Source organism: Heloderma suspectum, chromosome 2, assembly GCF_057233095.1.
Source record: "Heloderma suspectum isolate Gila_16-S chromosome 2, 16-S_ref, whole genome shotgun sequence".
NCBI lineage: Eukaryota > Metazoa > Chordata > Lepidosauria > Squamata > Helodermatidae > Heloderma > Heloderma suspectum.
In genome coordinates this window covers 274,964,822-274,982,121 of record NC_139459.1, presented here as the reverse complement: position 1 = coordinate 274,982,121, position 17,300 = coordinate 274,964,822, and the positions used below count along the sequence as shown (strand labels likewise).

Genomic DNA, 17,300 nt, shown 5'->3' with positions numbered 1-17,300 from the left:
AATCCTACTTGAAATAGACCCAGTGAAAAGAATGGGACTTAAATAAGTCATGACTAAAATCCCATTCATTTCAGTGGGTCTGCTCTAAGTAGGACTCAGGTTGAATATTACCCCATGCTCTTTATTTTCCTTTTCATACCACCGCTTCCTTTCTTTTTCTTCAGTATGACAACCAGTGTAATTTTGTTTCACCCTGAAAGCCTGTTTAAGTTGCAGGAAAAGTGAGCAAGCTGAAAATAGTTGCCTTTCTCTGACAACGGTCTAGAATAAAAATAGGAATTTATAACAGTGCAGCTGATCTTTAGACTGCTGAAAATTTGTTTCCATCCATAAGCAGATCAACAGGACTTAAAAATGAGCCAAGGACAGAATAGGGTGGAAGTGATTCAAGAGCATTTCAGATGAAGCTAATATGTAGAAAAATATTTCCCAGTCACAATAATATATATTACAAAAAGTGTACAGTTTTATTTTTTCTCACAGGTCTTTAACATGGGGTCCCTGTGATGATAGTTTTATAGAGAAGAATTAACACTCAAAAATGGTGACTTGCCCAAGTCTACCCATCTAGTTTATGAAAAGATATTTGAACTCAAGATCAGCCTTCTGCATTGGGATTTGCAACTGTAGCCGATGAGCAGGATCTGGTTTGAGGAGGTCTACTAGCTGGGATCATTTCATCTCATGTCCTTTCATGTATTTCATTTCTGTACCACCCAATAGCCAAATATCTCTGGGCAGTTCACAAAAATTACAAAACAAAAACATAATCTAAAAAAATGTAACATACAACATTTTAAAAACAATTTAAAACAGGTAAAAAACCAGTTACAGTAAGATACAGGGGCCTGGTAAAACAACTGACATTAAAATCCCATAATATACCATCAGATGTCTCAGAGCAGAGGACAGTCTTAACCTGATGCTGAAAAGATGACAATTTTGGCGTCAGGAAGACTTCAGTGGGGAGATCATTCCACAGTTGGGGGCTACCACTGAGAAGGCCCTCTCTCTTTTTGCCATCCTCCAAGCCTCCCTCAGAGGAGGCACTTGGAGAAGGGCCTCAGATAACGATTGTAGTGTACAGGTAAATTCATACTGCAGGTATTGCAGTCCCAAGCTGTGTAAGGCTTTATAGGTCAAAAACAGCACCTTTGAATTGGGCTCAGAAATGTACAGGCAGCCAGTGCAAGCAGGCCAGAGTCGGTGTTATATGTTCAGACCTCCTAATCCCTTCTGTCAATCTGGCCACCACATTTTGCACAAACTGTAGCTTCCAAACCATCTTCAAAGGCAACCCCACGCAGACCGCATTGCAGCAATCGACCTTGGAGGTTACCAGCGCATAGACTACTGAAGCCAGGTTATCCCTGTCTAGATAGAGATGTAGCTGGGCTAAAACTGGTGGTAGAAGACACTCCATGCCATTGAGGCCACCTGAGCCTCAAGTGGCAATGATTCCAGGAGAACCCCCGAGCTACAAACCTGTCCCTTCAGGGGGAGCGCAACCCCATCCACAACAGGTTGAACACAGTTCATCTGATCAGAAGAACCACCCACCAACAGCATCTCTGTCTTGTCTGGATTGAACTCTAGTTTATTAGCTCTCACCTGACAAAGATGAAAGGAGGAATAGAGGTGCGTGTCATCAGCATACTGACGACAACATGCTCTAAAACTCCTGATGACCAGTTTCATGTAGATGTTAAATAGCATAGGGGACAAAACCAACCCCTGCAGAACCCCATACTGGAGAATCCACAGGGCCAAACAATATCCCCAAGCGCACCACCTTCTGGAGTGAACCAACCAAGTAGGAGTGAAATAACTGCAGTGTGCTTCTTCCCACTCCCAACTCAGACAGTCACCCCAGAAGGATACCATGCCAATGATACTGAAAGCCACTGAGAGATCAAGGAAAATCAACATGGTCATGCTCCCCTGTCTCTCTCCTGATATAGGTCATCGTATAGGGAGACCAGGCCTTTTTCTGTGCCAGAACCCAGCCTGAACCCTGACTGAAATGTATCCAGATAATTAGTTTAATCTAAGAGCATCTGGAACTGGTTGGCAACTATCCACTCAAGGACCTTGCCCAGGAAAGGAATATTTGCCACTAGCCTAAAGTTGATAAGACCTTCCAGTTCCAGGGAGGGTTTCTTCGGGAGTGGTCTCACCACCACCTCTTTCAAGTGGCCCAGGACCTCTCCCTCTCATAAGGAGGCATTGATCACCTCCTTGGCCCAGCCAGCTCTTCCCTCCCTACCAGTTTTTCTAAGCCAAGAGGGGCAAGGGACCAATACAGAAGTGGTTGCTCAAACCTGTGCAAGCACCTTGTCAGGATCCTCTATCATGTGCAACAATTTTGCCACTTCCATAGCCCTAGAAAGATAATTGTTACTAAAATAGTTGCACCATTTTAAAACTGACTCAAATTCATTAGTACTCCAAATCTTACTCTTGATTTTTCCTTTCTTTTTTTAAATGCAAAGAGGGATGACAGAAGGAGTCACGCTTTTGATCCTGGCTGTGCAAACTGGATTGATTGAACTGCAAGTTGTCCATCGGGCCTTCCTGCTCAGTATTATCCTCTTCATTGTGGTTGCATCCATCTTGCAGTCCATGCTTGAGATTGCGGATCCCATTGTCCTAGCGCTGGGAGCTTCCAGAGACAAGTAAGCTATGCATTTTCTAATGCTTGCAGCTGTCTTTCTATTCTTGTTTTGGAAAGAAATCCAATAAATTGTGGATGATGGACAGTGGGCTCGTTCACACATGACACCAAACTATGGTTTGACACTATGAGAACAAGCTTTCAGTGAGCTGCAGGCTCTCACGCTCGAAGCTTCCTCTGAGACAATTCCTCTTCTGCTTTGAGGCAAATGACTGCTTGCCTTATCATTTGAGCTGACAAACGCTGTGGTTTCTAACGCTAGTTTGCAGGGCAAGCATAAACCTTAGGGAGGGTCTGTAGCTCAGTGGTAGAGCACCTGCTTTGCATGCAGAAAGTCCCAGGTTCAATCCCCGACATCTCCAGGTAGGGCTAGGAAAGAATCCTGCCTGAAAGCTGCTGCCAGTCAGTGTCGACAATGCTGGGCTAGATGGACCAATGATCTGACGCACTATAAGGCAGCTTCCTCTGTTCCATAGTTTGTCAGTTTGGAGAAAACAGCAAGCATTGGTTTGTCTCAAACAGGGAAAGAGGGAGGGAACTGCTGTGTGCAAGGAGAGGACGAAGCACCTGAGCCCAGGCTCCTTGAAAGCCTGATCTCAGTTACATCTGAACCACCCCTGTATGTCTGGGAAACTTCAGTTCTTTGCATCTGAAAAGAAGCAGGGCATAGATTTACGGGTAAGAGGTACAACCTGTGCAGCGTGCTCTGCCTGGCACTATTTGTAACACACTGGACTAGTCCTTGAGTTCAGCAGTTACCTTATTTTAAGACAATATAAATAAACTCCTAAAACAATGCTATGAGGGATAACTTGCCCCTTCTGCTAAACAACTGCCAAAACGTCTTTTGAGTGAGTGGGGATGATGGTGTGTGTGCATGCATGTTTAACGTAATAGATATATGAAAGAGTATCTTGAGTTAGCTCAGCATGGTAGAAGGAACAACGATGGGACTGCGAGGATGAGGATGGAACAAATAGGCCAATGGCAAGTGAACCATACATAACAGAAAGTGAAAATGGCAGCCAAGAGCAATAAATCAGAAGAGAGGAGGAAGAGAGTTTTAAGTGTAATGGCTAGCAATTGTTTTACCAGAGGAAGTTGGGCCCAAAAATGGTTTGGTATTACTACTTGCAACCTAATTCATTAGTTTGAGGCCTTTGAAAATGCCCTGGTAAGAAGCTGTTATTTTTGTACTGTCCCAATCTTCCATGCAGCTTGTCTTCCTCTCTTCTTTGTAGCCTGTAAGTGTTGTAAATAAGAGGAGGTCTATTTATATCCGTTGTGTCTGTTTTGCTTAGAGTTTACTTGTGACCAGTACAGGTTGTCTGCACCATGTTAATGCTAAATTTAATAGCAAAGAGAAAAGAGAATATTGGAGCTGCAGGATGGTAGTGAGCTGCCCCTGTTTATTGGACCTGGTGACAGCAGGCTGTAACGCACCCCTGCCAGATTCAAACCAGGTTCTGGAAAAGGCCATAGATGGTGCTTGAGTAATGTTCTTAAATTTTAAGATCCAGATGTTGTGCCTTGGTATTTCCGTGAATGATTTATATTAGAATATGCAAGTCGTCTAGATGGGGACAGTTTAGCTTGATGCTGTGGGTTCCCTTTTCCAGGAGATACCTGTGTGTGCACTTCACATATTTGTATACAGAAGGAGAAATAGCCCTTTCAGAGGGATGGGATGTGTCATTCTCAGTTGATTTAGGTCATGGGTAAGAAGCAACATCACACTGCTACTGAATAATAATGATGCTATGAAGGCTATCTGAGCACTTTTCCCCCCTTCTGCTGAAATGGGAGGCTGACCACATTCATAAGCAAGAAGAACTTCACTACATTACTGAAATATACAATGCTTGATTAGATTGTGCAGACCATGCCACAAAAAGCCAGAGGTGTGAGTTGCGAGCGTCTTAATAGGAAGAACTGATATTTTTTATTATCCTCTCAATGTGGAACATGTTGGGGTGGCTGATCAGAGCCAAGAGGATGTGACTGTAGGTGCAGCAGACGCTGGATGTTATGTCCTAGCTGGCAAGAGTCTGCAAGGGGATGGAGGCAGTTGCTTTCTCCAAAATCTCTTTCAGATATTGTTGGTGCTTCAGATTAAGCATAAACTCAGTCGAACAGTTAAAACTAGTTGAGAGTTTGAATGGGAAAATACGAAACAGAGATGCAGATGGAAAGAAACACAGAATAGTTGGGGGGTAGGATAAGGTAGTTTTCAGTTAAAGGCCGTGGAATGTATAGGTTAAGCATCCCCCCCCTTATGATATTGTATGTGTATTTTACTTGTCTGCAATCTGTTCAGAACTTCCAAATAGGCTGCAACATGGGAGTTGGGCCTAGTGTGCACGAGCTCCTGATAAGAGAAGTGCAACGGATTCTGCATGAGTGATGTTTGTTGTGGCAGAAGCAGACTCTCAAGACCCTCAAGCAGACTCTCTTGTGGGCTTGCGATCTAGAAGGCTATAAAGGGAATGCTGGCCACCTAACAAATTCTTCATCCTCTCACTCCGCACCATAACTAGCCATTCCTTTTTCTTTCGATTTGGTCTTGCTGAATTAAAGCACACTTAATCCTCTGGCCTCCGAAAACACAGATATTAGCCCACACTTGGTCAATGTACCCTTGATACAATTCCTTATGGTACCATAAGTAATAATGATTATGGTGATGATAATGATCGTTATAGTTATAATGATGATGATGATGATAATAAGCCCCAGTATTCAGTGGTTATGCTGAGAAAGATCAGAGGTCCTGTCTTGCAGGCCTCCCAGGCTGTTGGCTCTTGGCACAAGAAGGCCAACATCTGATGATGAGGAACATAAGAGCCAGCTGGATAGACCTCAGCTCTAGCTATCCCACATTCTGTTCACAAAATACCCAGCCAGATGCCCACGGGAAGCTCACAAGCAGGGCATGAACTCAATAGCACTGTCCTGCTCACAATCCTGAGCAATTTTTGTGAACCACTCATTGTACTTTGGCTATTGGGTGGTATAGAAATGTAATAAATAAACTGGTACTCAGCTGGTACTGCGTCTGATACTGGATATAGCCATCAGGACTAGTAGCCATTGATAGCCTTATCCTTCGTGAATTTGTCTAATACCCTTTTGAAGCCATCCAAGTTGGTAGACATGACTGCATCTTGTCGTAGTGGATTCTATAGTTCAATTAAGCTCTATGTGAAGAAGTACTTCCTTTTATCTGCCCTGAATTTCCCATCATTCACCTTCATGGGATGACCCTGGGTTTTAGTATTATGTGTGTGGGGGGGGGGGGGGGATTTTTCCCAATCCACTTTCTTCACACCATGCTTTATTTTATACACCTCTATCATATCTCCCCATATTTGCCTTTTTTTCTAAGCTGAAGTGCCCGAGATGTTGTAACCTTTCATCATAGGGGAGTTGCTCCAACCCCTTGATCATTCTGGTTGCCCTTTTCTGACTTGTTGCAAAGGGAACAAAACCAGATTCATCTTGTCTGGCATGTCCTTGGAGGTTCTTTCCTTAAGTTAACTCCTAAACAACCCAGAGTTTCTGAGTTCAGACATAATGATAACAACCCAGGAATGGAGGCATTCCTGGGTTATTTAGGAAAACAGAAGCAGGCTAGCAGGCTAGAACCAGCATGCTTGCTTGCTCCTGTGTGCTCACAAACAGCCATTATCATATGAACTGGATCATACATACCGTTTAAATGTCTTCAGGAGAAAATTATTAAAACATGTTCTTGGTGCATTCAGCAAGGGTTCGTGACAGTTCTCACTGGGAGGATGCTGCCAAGCAAGTCACTTCTGACCTTGTACTGAAGTCTAAAGCCAGTTTTGTCTTGTTTTTTTCAGGAGCCTTTGGAAGCATTTTCGTGCTGTGAGCCTGTGCTTGTTCTTGCTGGTCTTCCCTGCTTACATGGCTTACATGATCTGCCAGTTTTTCCACATGGACTTCTGGTTGCTGATCATTATTTCTAGCAGTATTCTCACCTCCCTCCAGGTAAGACGTAATAGCCTCTTGCTTCCTGTTGATGATTTTTAGTTCCTACAGGACTGCAGGGTCTGTGTGAAACAAAGTGGGGAAATATTAGAAGACAAGAACTGGAAGGTGGGATGCAAAATTGAGCAAGTTGTTAGAAAGTCAGGATGGAAGATTTTCCATCTATCTTGTTCCCTTGATCCATAAGAACTGTGATTACCTGTGTTCCTGAGCAAGCACAGAGCATTATTTTTTACAGGACAATTACAAGATTGTAATGGGTGCTACCCCTTCATGGATCACTGCCTTGTTGTGGCGAAGGGCCTTGCGTAACTCAGTGAAGCCATAAGCTATGCCGTGCAGGGCCACCCAAGATGGACAGGTCATGGCAGAGAGTTCTGACAAAATGTGGTCCACTGGAGAAGGAAATGGCAACCCACTCCAGTATTCTTGCCAAGAAAACCCCATGGAACGTATCACAAGGCTAAAAGAGATGACGCCGGAAGATGAGCCCCTCAGGTCGGAAGGTGTCCAATATACTACCGGGGAAGAGCAGAGGGTATTTCCAAGTAGCGCCAGAAAGAGTGAAGCAGCTGGGCCAAAGCCGAAAGGACACTCAGCTGTGGATGTGTCTGGTGGTGAAAAGAGAGTCCGATGCTGTAAAGAACAATATTGTTTAGGAACCTGGAATGTCAGATCAATGAATCAAGGTAAGCTAGAGGTGGTCAAACATGAGATGGCAAGATTGAACATTGACATCTTGGGAATCAGCGAACTAAAATGGACAGGCATGGGCGAATTTAATTCAGGTGACCATCATATCTACTACTGTGGGCAAGAATCCCTTAGAAGAAATGGAGTAGTACTCATAGTCAACAAAAGGGTGGGAAAAGCAGTACTGGGGTACAATCTTAAAAACGATAGAATGATCTCAGTACAAATCCAAGGCAAACCATTCAACATCACAGTAATTCAAGTCTATGCCCCAACCACTGAAGCCGAAGAAGCTGAGGTTGATCGGTTCTCTGAAGACCTACAACACCTTCTAGAACTAACACCAAAAAAAGATGTCCTCTTCATCATAGGGGATTGGAATGCTAAAGTAGGAAGTCAAGAAATCACCGGGATAACAGGCAGGCATGGCCTTGGTGTACAAAATGAAGCAGGACAAAAGCTAATAGAGTTTTGCCAAGAGAACACAGTGATCATAGCAAACACTCTTTTCCAACAGCACAAGAGGCGACTCTACACATGGACATCACCAGATGGTCAATATCGAAATCAGATTGATTATGTCCTTTGCAGCCAAAGATGGAGAAGCTCTATACAGTCAGTCAAAACAAGACCTGGAGCTGACTGTGGCTCAGATCATGAGCTTCTTGTTGCAAAATTTCAGCTTAAATTGAAGAACGTAGGGAAAACCACTAAACCATTCAGGTATGACCTAAATCATATCCCTTATGAATATACAGTGGAGGTGAGGAATAGATTTAAGGGATTAGACCTGATAGAGTGCCTGAGGAACTATGGACGGAGGTCCGTAACATTGTTCAGGAGGCAGCAACTCAATCCATCCCAAAGAAAAAGAAATGCAAGAAAGCCAAGTGGCTGTCTGATGAGGCTTTACAAGTAGCTGAGGAAAGAAGGGAAGCGAAAAGCAAGGGAGAAAGGGAAAGATATATCCAACTGAATGCAGATTTCCAGAGAATAGCAAGGAGAGATAAGAAGGCCTTCTTAAATGAACAATGCAAAGAAATTGAGGATGTGCTCTCAAATGGCTTTGAGAGCTGGACTATAAGGAAGGCTGAGCGCCGAAGAATTGATGCTTTCGAACTGTGGTGCTGGAGAAGACTCTTACGAGTCCCCTGGACTGCAAGGAGGTCAAATCAGTCAATCCTAGAGGAAATAAACCCTGAGTGCTCATTGGAAGGACAGATACTGAAGCTGAAGCTCAAATATTTTGGCCACCTAATGCGAAGAGAAAACTCTCTGGAAAAGACCCTGATGCTGGGAAAGACTGAAGGCAAAAGGAGAAGGGGACGACAGAGGATGAGATGGCTAGATAGCATCACTGATGCAATGAATATGAACTTGAGCACACTCCGGGAGAGAGCGCAGGACAGGAAGGCCTGGCGTGCTATGGTCCATGGGGTCACGAAGAGTCGGACACGACTGAACGACTGAACAACAACAACAAATGGGTGCTATGATGGTCCCATTGATTTTGACCTAGAGACTTTATGTTGAAACTTCTTTGGTGATGCAAGTTTTATAGAACGATTATACAAAATGTCCATCACCAAAGAAATTTAAACATAAAGGCTTTGCAGACACAATCCAGCCAAAGTTGAGCACTTCTAAATTCCATTGATTTTAATAGCAGAGTTGAGCATGTCATCAAATCTCCCATTGAAATCAGTGGGGCTTAAATTTGGTTAAATTTGGCTGGATTGTGTCCAGTGATATTAAATATAGAGATTTAGCCTAAGTACACTGTAATGTATTTGTGCTGAAACCCTTGATACTAAAATACAATATTCCACTTTGTTTTTACAAAGCCCTTATTTTGAGTTTTGTTAATTAGGAATTTACTTAAGTGTATTTTTATACTTAATGCAGATGCTTTATTAGATTGTTGTTGTTCAGTCGTGTCCGACTCTTCGTGACCCCATGGACCATAGCACGCCAGGCCTTCCTGTCCTGCGCTATCTCCTGGAGCGTGCTCAAGTCCATATTCATTGCATCAGTGATGCTATCTAGCCATCTCATCCTCTGCCGTCCCCTTCTCCTTTTGCCTTCAGTCTTTCCCAGCATCAGGGTCTTTTCCAGGGAGTTTTCTCTTCGCATTAGGTGGCCAAAATATTTGAGCTTCAGCTTCAGTATCTGTCCTTCCAATGAGCACTCAGGGTTTATTTCCTCTAGGATTGACTGATTTGACCTCCTTGCAGTCCAGGGGACTCGTAAGAGTCTTCTCCAGCACCACAGTTCGAAAGCATCAATTCTTCGGCGCTCAGCATTCCTTATTGTCCAGCTCTCACAGCCATACATTACTACTGGGAAAACCATAGCTTTGATTAGACGGACCTTTGTCGGCAAGGTGATGTCTCTGCTTCTTACTATGCTGTCTAGGATCCAGCTTTCCTCCCAAGGAGCAAGCGTCTTTTAATTTCATGGCTACAGTCACCGTCTGCGGTGATCTTGGAGCCCAAGAAAGTAAAATCTGTCACTGCTTCCATTTCTTCCCCTTCTATATGCCAGGAAGTGATGGGGCCAGATGCCATGATCTTCGTTTTTTTAATGTTGAGTTTCAAACCAGCTTTTGCACTCTCCTCTTTCACCTTCAACAAGAGGCTCTTGAGATCGTCTTCGCTTTCTGCCATTAGGGTGATATCATCTGCGTATCTGAGGATGTTGATAATTCTCCTGGCAATCTTAATTCCGACCTTTGATTCATCCAACCCGGCATTTCTCATGATGTACTCTGCATATAAGTTAAATAAGCTGGGCGACAATATACAGCCTTGTCGTACTCCTTTCCCAATTTTGAACGAATCGGTTGTTCCATGTCTGGTTCTTACTGTTGCTTCTTGACCCTTGTGCAGGTTTCTCAGGAGACAGGTAAGGTGGTCTGGTACTCCCATCACTTTAAGAATTTGCCACATTTTGTTGTGATCCACACAATCAAAGGCTTTAGCGTAGTCAATGAAGCAGAAATAGACATTTTTCTGGAATTCTCTTGCTTTCTCCATGATCCAGCGAACATTGGCGATTTGATCTCTAGTTCCTCTGCCTCTTCGAAACCCAGCTTGTACTTCCGGTAGTTCTCGGTTGCAAACCGCTTGTAGGATTTTGAGCATCACCTTGCTGGCATGTGAAATGAGCGCAATTGTGCGGTAGTTTGAACACTCTTTGGCATTGCCTTTCTTTGGAATTGGAATGTAAACTGACCTTTTCCAGTCTTGTAGCCATTGTTGAGTGTTCCAAATTTGTTGGCATATTGAGTGCAGCACTTTAACAGCATAATCTTTTAGGATTTTAAATAGCTCAGCTGGAATACTGTCATCTCTGCTAGCTTTGTTGTTAGTAATGCCTCCTAAGGCCCACTTGACTTCACTCTCTAGGATGTCCGGCTCACGTTCAGTGACCGCACTATCATGGCTATCAGGGACATTAAGATCTTTCCTGTATAGTTCTTCTGTGTATTTTTTCCACCTCTTCTTAATCTCATCTGCTTCTGTTAGGTCCCTGCCTTCTTTGTCCTTTATCATGCCTGTCTTTGCACAAAACGTTCCCTTGATATCTCCGATTTTCTTGAAGAGATCTCTAGTCTTTCCCATTCTATTGTTTTCTTCCATTTCTTTGCATTGTTCATTTAAGAAGGCCTTCTTGTCTCTCCTTGCTATTCTCTGGAAATCTGCATTCAGTTGGATATATCTTCCCCTTTGTCCCTTGCTTTTCGCTTCCCTTCTTTCCTCAGCTACTTGTAAAGCCTCATCAGACAGCCACTTTGCTTTCTTGCATTTGTTTTTCTTTGCGATGGATTGAGTTGCTGCCTCAGGCACTCTGTCTATCAGGTCTAATCCCTTACATCTATTCCTCACCTCCACTGTATATTCATAAGGGATATGATTTAGGTCATACCTGAATGGTTTAGTGGTTTTCCCTACGTTCTTCAATTTAAGCCAAAATTTTGCAACAAGAAGCTCATGATCTGAGCCACAGTCAGCTCCAGGTCTTGTTTTTACTGACTGTATAGAGCTTCTCCATCTTTGGCTGCAAAGGACATAATCATTCTGATTTCGATATTGACCATCTGGTGACATCCATGTGTAGAGTCGCCTCTTGTGCTGTTGGAAAACACAAAAATCGTGTTTGCTATGAACAGCGTGTTCTCTTGGCAAAACTCTATTAGCCTTTGTCCTTCATTTTGTACACCAAGGCCATGCTTGCCTGTTATCCCGGTGATTTCTTGACTTCCTGCTTTAGCATTCCAATCCCCTATGATGAAGAGGACATCTTTTTTTGGTGTTAGTTCTAGAAGGTGTTGTAGGTCTTCATAGAACCGATCAACCTCAGCTTCTTCAGCATCAGTGGTTGGGGCATAGACTTGAATTACTGTGATGTTGAATGGTTTGCCTTGGATTCGTACTGAGATCATTCTGTCATTTTTGAGATTGTACCCGAGTACTGCTTTTCCCACCCTTTTGTTGACTATGAGTGCTACTCCATTTCTTCTAAGGGATTCTTGCCCACAGTAGTAGATATAATGGTCACCTGAATTAAATTTGCCCATGCTTGTCCATTTTAGTTCGCTGATTCCCAAGATGTCGATGTTCAATCTTGCCATCTCATGTTTGACCACCTCCAGCTTACCTTGATTCATTGATCTGACATTCCAGGTTCCTAAACAATATTGTTCTTTACAGCATCGGATTTTCTTTTCACCACCAGACGTATCCACAGCTGAGTGTCCTTTCGGCTTTGGCCCAGCTGCTTCACTCTTTCTGGCGCTACTTGGAAATACCCTCTGCTCTTCCCCGGTAGTATATTGGACACCTTCTGACCTGAGGGGCTCATCTTCCGGCGTCATATCTTTTAGCCTTGTGATACGTTCCATGGGGTTTTCTTGGCAAGAATACTGGAGTAGGTTGCCATTTCCTTCTCCAGTGGACCACATTTTGTCAGAACTCTCTGCCATGACCTGTCCGTCTTGAGTGGCCCTGCACGGCATAGCTTATGGCTTCACTGAGTTATGCAAGCCCCTTCGCCACAACAAGGCAGTGATCCATGAAGGGGCTTTATTAGATTAGGGAATCTATAAACTCTCCCAAACATCATTTTGAGATGTTCTAGCCTTGTCACTTGCCTGTTTTAATCAAATGTCCAATTCTTCCTGTTCCCAGGTGCTTGGAACGCTCTTCATTTACGTCTTGTTTATGGTTGAGGAGTTCAGGAAAGAGCCAGTAGAAAACATGGATGATGTAATTTACTATGTCAATGGCACCTATCGATTGCTCGAGTTCCTGGTGGCTCTCTGCGTTGTAGCTTATGGTGTATCGGAGACCATCTTTGGAGAATGGACTGTGATGGGCTCGATGATCATCTTCATTCACTCCTATTACAATGTGTGGCTTCGTGCTCAGTTGGGATGGAAAAGCTTTCTTCTCCGCAGGGATGCAGTGAATAAGATCAAATCACTGCCCACTGCTACCAAAGACCAGTTGGAACAACACAATGATATCTGTGCCATCTGCTACCAGGTAGGTAGTTTGTCTAAAGATAACTTCCTTAGAAATGCCTCTGTCTCCTCCTTGTGGTGTATCATAGGAAAGGCTAACATTTCTGTCTTGAGTTGGCCTATAAATGAATTGAGCTGGGCAAGTTACCCTCCTAGGAGCCTAACAGGGCTGGCACTGCAACCTCTATGATGGAGGGGCTGGAGCCTCTGTATTCCTGACCATACATTGTAGTATATGATATGATGCTGCTCCTCCATATGCTCGCCGATGTACACAGTGGCCTGATTTGCATGGCTCTTCCCTCTGCAGGAAAGGAGTGGAAGGTCATGGGAATTGAGCCATGGCATTGACAAGACTCTGAGAGGTAAACCCACATCACACATCGTGCTATGTAGAAGGTGAAGGGGCTTCCACCTAATGCGCTCCCACCATACAAATTGCAGCACCAGCCCAGTAAGTGTGATTAGTCCCTGCACCAGTTGCCATAAAATGTGGTTAAAGGCAGATGACTCCTCAAGCAGACTTAGTTCTGCAGAGCCATGCTTGAATTTTTTAAGATGCATCAATCATAGAAATGGAGCGGTGGAGGTATTACTTAATCACTTAACTGTTAAATCCACCTTCCCCAACCAGGTGCCCTCCAGATTGCAAGTTCTGCCACCATTGACCATGCTGGCTCAGGCTGATGGGAGTTGTAGTCCAAAATATCTGAAGGGCACCAGGTTGGGGAAGGCTGATTTAAATGCTTTCCAAAGCCACATCTGTTGAAAATAATATTAAGGACCTTACTTTAACAACTGCTGCTGAAATAGATCGTTGGGCGCTTATTGGCAATAAGATGCTGATAAGCTTGTCCTGGCATCTGACTTTGCAGTAGAATGGCAGTAGCCACGTATAAGAGTAGGCTGTTAGATTCCTTCATATATATGATTTTCTGTTTGGAGTTGCGACTGGTCCTCTCTCTGTGTTCAGGAAGTGTCTCAAGATGCATCTTCTTTAACTTGGCTTTTTATATTGTTATGGTTTTCAATGTTGTTTTTACTGTTTTACAATATTGTAATCTAATCATGGGTTTTTAAACTTTTGTAAACCCACCTTGGCAGTATAGAAATACTATAAATGAATAAAAATAAAATATGATGTGGTGCCAGCTAATTTTACTAGTGCCCACTCACTCCTCCCAGTGACTTTGCAAGATCAGTTTTGAGACCTATTCATGCTGTCTTCAGAGCAGGGGTGACAAATGCTTTTCAGCCTGAGGGCCAAAGTCCATTTCAGAGAGGCTCTTGGTGGCCAGGTTCCCGTGGCAAGCAGGGTCAGAGGCAAAAGTGGGCAAGGCTGAAAAATCCAATCCCCCACCCCTAAAATTCATTGTTACCAGTTAATAATAGGAAGTAGGTCTACTCAGAAGTATGCATGAGCAGCATGTCTGCTCACCAATAAGCAGGACAAGCCTCTGCATGTCTCCTCAGAAGTAACCAGGACTGAATCACTCAGCAGTTTCAACTAGCATCCCAAATATCAACCGTCTGCATGTCTCCTCAGTAGTAAGCAGGACAAGGCTCAGAAGGAAGCAGGACTGAATCACTCAGCAGCTTCCTCCCCTGGCCCAGCACTCTCTGCCCCACAGGGAAAAGCTCTTGTCTCTGATCAGCAGCTGATTGGAGATAAGAGCTTTTCCCGCCATGGCAGAGGAAGTGGGGCCAGGGAAAGGGCAGGGCTGGATAGGGATACAGCTCATGGGCCAGAGGTTCCCTCTCCCTGCTGTAGGGAACCAGTTGCCCAGAAATTAAAAGACCAATTATCTAAATTAGATGTAGCCTTTTAAACTACCATAAGTATCAAAATGAAAAGAAGCCTGGAAGTGTTGCTTCCTTTTCACTCTTCAAACTCCCCGTGTGCTCTGTCTCCTGAGAGTTCTCATGTATTACTAACACAGAGTGGAATAAAGTGAGTCTCCTCTGTGTGAGAATAATGATCAAGGGTGGCTGCTGCAGATGGATGGTTGGGTCATCATGGTTTACCATTAGCCATTGATCTGGGCCTAGACGGATGTTGGGGCAGCTTCAGAAGACTGCATTTGTGCTTGGACGTTTTGTGCTACCTCTGCCTCTTCTCTTTCAGGACATGAAATCTGCTATCATCACACCTTGCGGCCATTTCTTTCACGCGGGCTGTCTTAAGAAATGGTTGTACGTGCAAGAAACCTGCCCCCTGTGCCACTGCCAACTTAAAAACCCCACTCAGCCCCCCGGGCTAGGATTGGAGCCTGTGCCACAGCCAAATCCTGGAGCAGAGCAAAATACTGTTCAGCAAGAAGCCACTGAGCCCCCTGGTGTAGAACGCCAGGAAGGGCCAGGGGGTGAATCGATTGACAATGGACAAGCTGTCAAGGGGCTAGGTTCCTTGCAGGACTCTACTGATGCCAAGGATGGCTTCAGCCCAGACGCTGCGTCTTCCGGCGAGGCCAGCCAGAGGGAAACTACCACAGAAGAACTGGCTGAAAAACAGGAAGAGGTTCTCACGCGAGATCTCGGGGTCTGCATCCAGAATTGAACTAGGAGAGGCTAGTGCAAGAATAAGTACTTCAGGGGGGCCCTGCTCCGCAGACAGAGCCCTACCCTTTTTATTGTCACGAACCAGTTTCACTCTCAAAATGCTGGCCAAAATGTATTTACACTATCCTGTGCGGATTTCTGTGAGCTGCTTGGTTTACAGGGCTGCCAGTGCATTCCACTGGAAACTACTTTAGGATCTGCCACCATGATGCAAAAGGGCAGAATCTGGAAATCAAAACTGAGTATTTTTGGAAGGGAAAGCCAGAGGTGGGAAGTGAGAACTTGAGGAGGTGCGGGGGGAGAGAAAGAAAGAGACGGGGGGAACAGAGGACAGTATTGCTTATATCGAAAGGGGAGAATTAGAACTGGAGGAGACGAGAGGCGTGTTCGTATCCTCGGTCTTGTCTTTCTGCAGTGAATGGAGCTCAATCAAGAACACTGGCAAAAAAAATACTGTAGAGGCCTGAGGTTCTTTTTTAAAAATAAAAGGTATCAAGGGTTGTGTTGGGACAAGGCAGCCCACAGGTATGTGCAGGTGTGGTGCTTTGGGCATGTTGGGGGTGGGGCATTTGCATTCATGTAACCTATAGCAATTCTTGACTTTTTATGATGGAGTCTTCAACACTTTAATGTTTAGGGAACTTTTTGTTAATGAGCATTCTGGACAGCGTGGGCTGTGTGAAGTAAATTAAAATCCCAGTGAACTCTTCTCTCGACTCGACCCGTGAGTGTAGGAGAGACGTGGGAGGGGTTTTAAGACGCTGATTAAAGCCCCTCGGTGCTGTTCAGTTCTGTGTAGCATTTAATTTCTTGCAGCTGAATTAAAGCAGTATTAATCTCCTGGCGATATTTGCACCTTTGGGAATGAGTACATAAATTGTATGATCAAATGCCGCAAATGCCACTCCTAAAGCTGTTAATAGGATTTGCACCTTTTTTCTTCTTCTTTGACAACAATGTGCGTGTATTTAAATTTTTACATTCATCATGGCTTTCAGGTAGAACTAGGGACTGGGGGCGGGATGGGAGCTGGCAATTTTTTATGTGAATTTTGATATGAAAAGGAACTAGTCACTTATTTATACTCTAGGCTTGGCGCTCAAAATTGTGTTTTGTTTTTTGTTTTCCTCCAGAGTTGTTCCTGTGAAATGTGGACATTATTTTATTTTTAGCAGTGAATTTGGGTGTAGACTGACAGACATAGCTGAATGTCTCAATAAACTACATTTGAAGATTTTTTTACATTTGATCGTTTTGTTCTTTCATAGGAGAAGTTTTCTTAACAAAATGCAGACAGATATGGTTGGTAGAGCCAGACAGGAACCTCGGAACTTCTTACATTACATACCATTACAAGGCTGATTGTGAGGCCTTGTGGTATTTTGTAGAATGTGGAGAATTCTAGATTTCACTATACAGTTTCTGGCCCAGCTTTCATTGTTGCTGTTGTTTTAAAAAGGTTTCTAGCACTTATGGCTACAGATATACACTGGAACACAGGAAACGGTTGTCTACCAGATCAAACTACTTGTCCATCAAGCCCAGTATTCTGTGTACTCTGACCAGCACATTTTACTGCCTGAAGCAAAGAACAAGATGGTGCCCCCTCCCATTCCATGTACAAAAACTGACTGGAGTGGCAGATGAATTTGTCTTCTACACTGAAAGATGGGACAGCATCCTCTACTGCACCTGAAGGCAGCAGGCTGACTTAGGGGGTGCAGAGCAGGGTTCACAGCACACAGGTCTCTCTTCCACCATAGGTGCTTAATTTAAGGACTTGCCTGTAGAAATGGGAGCCAGGCGGCTTTTAATTATCTTCATTTCACAGCTATGTTG

The 17,300-nt window shown here is 44.0% G+C and overlaps 1 protein-coding gene across 2 annotated transcripts in view; it reads left to right on the top strand.

The window, feature by feature from the left end:
* Positions 1–16,708, top strand: part of RNF145 (ring finger protein 145) — a 101,925-nt gene extending 85,217 nt beyond the window's left edge. Inside the window, exons 8-11 of one of the 2 annotated variants that reach the window (XM_084839271.1) lie at positions 2,493–2,675; positions 6,538–6,685; positions 12,568–12,924; positions 15,028–16,708. In XM_084839271.1, the coding sequence (XP_084695397.1) occupies positions 2,493–2,675; positions 6,538–6,685; positions 12,568–12,924; positions 15,028–15,459 (1,120 nt within the window). In that variant the 3' untranslated portion in view covers positions 15,460–16,708. The remainder of the gene's footprint in view (positions 1–2,492; positions 2,676–6,537; positions 6,686–12,567; positions 12,925–15,027) is intronic. The other variant, XM_084839273.1, reaches the window with a different exon arrangement.
* The last annotated feature ends 592 nt before the right edge of the window (positions 16,709–17,300 follow it).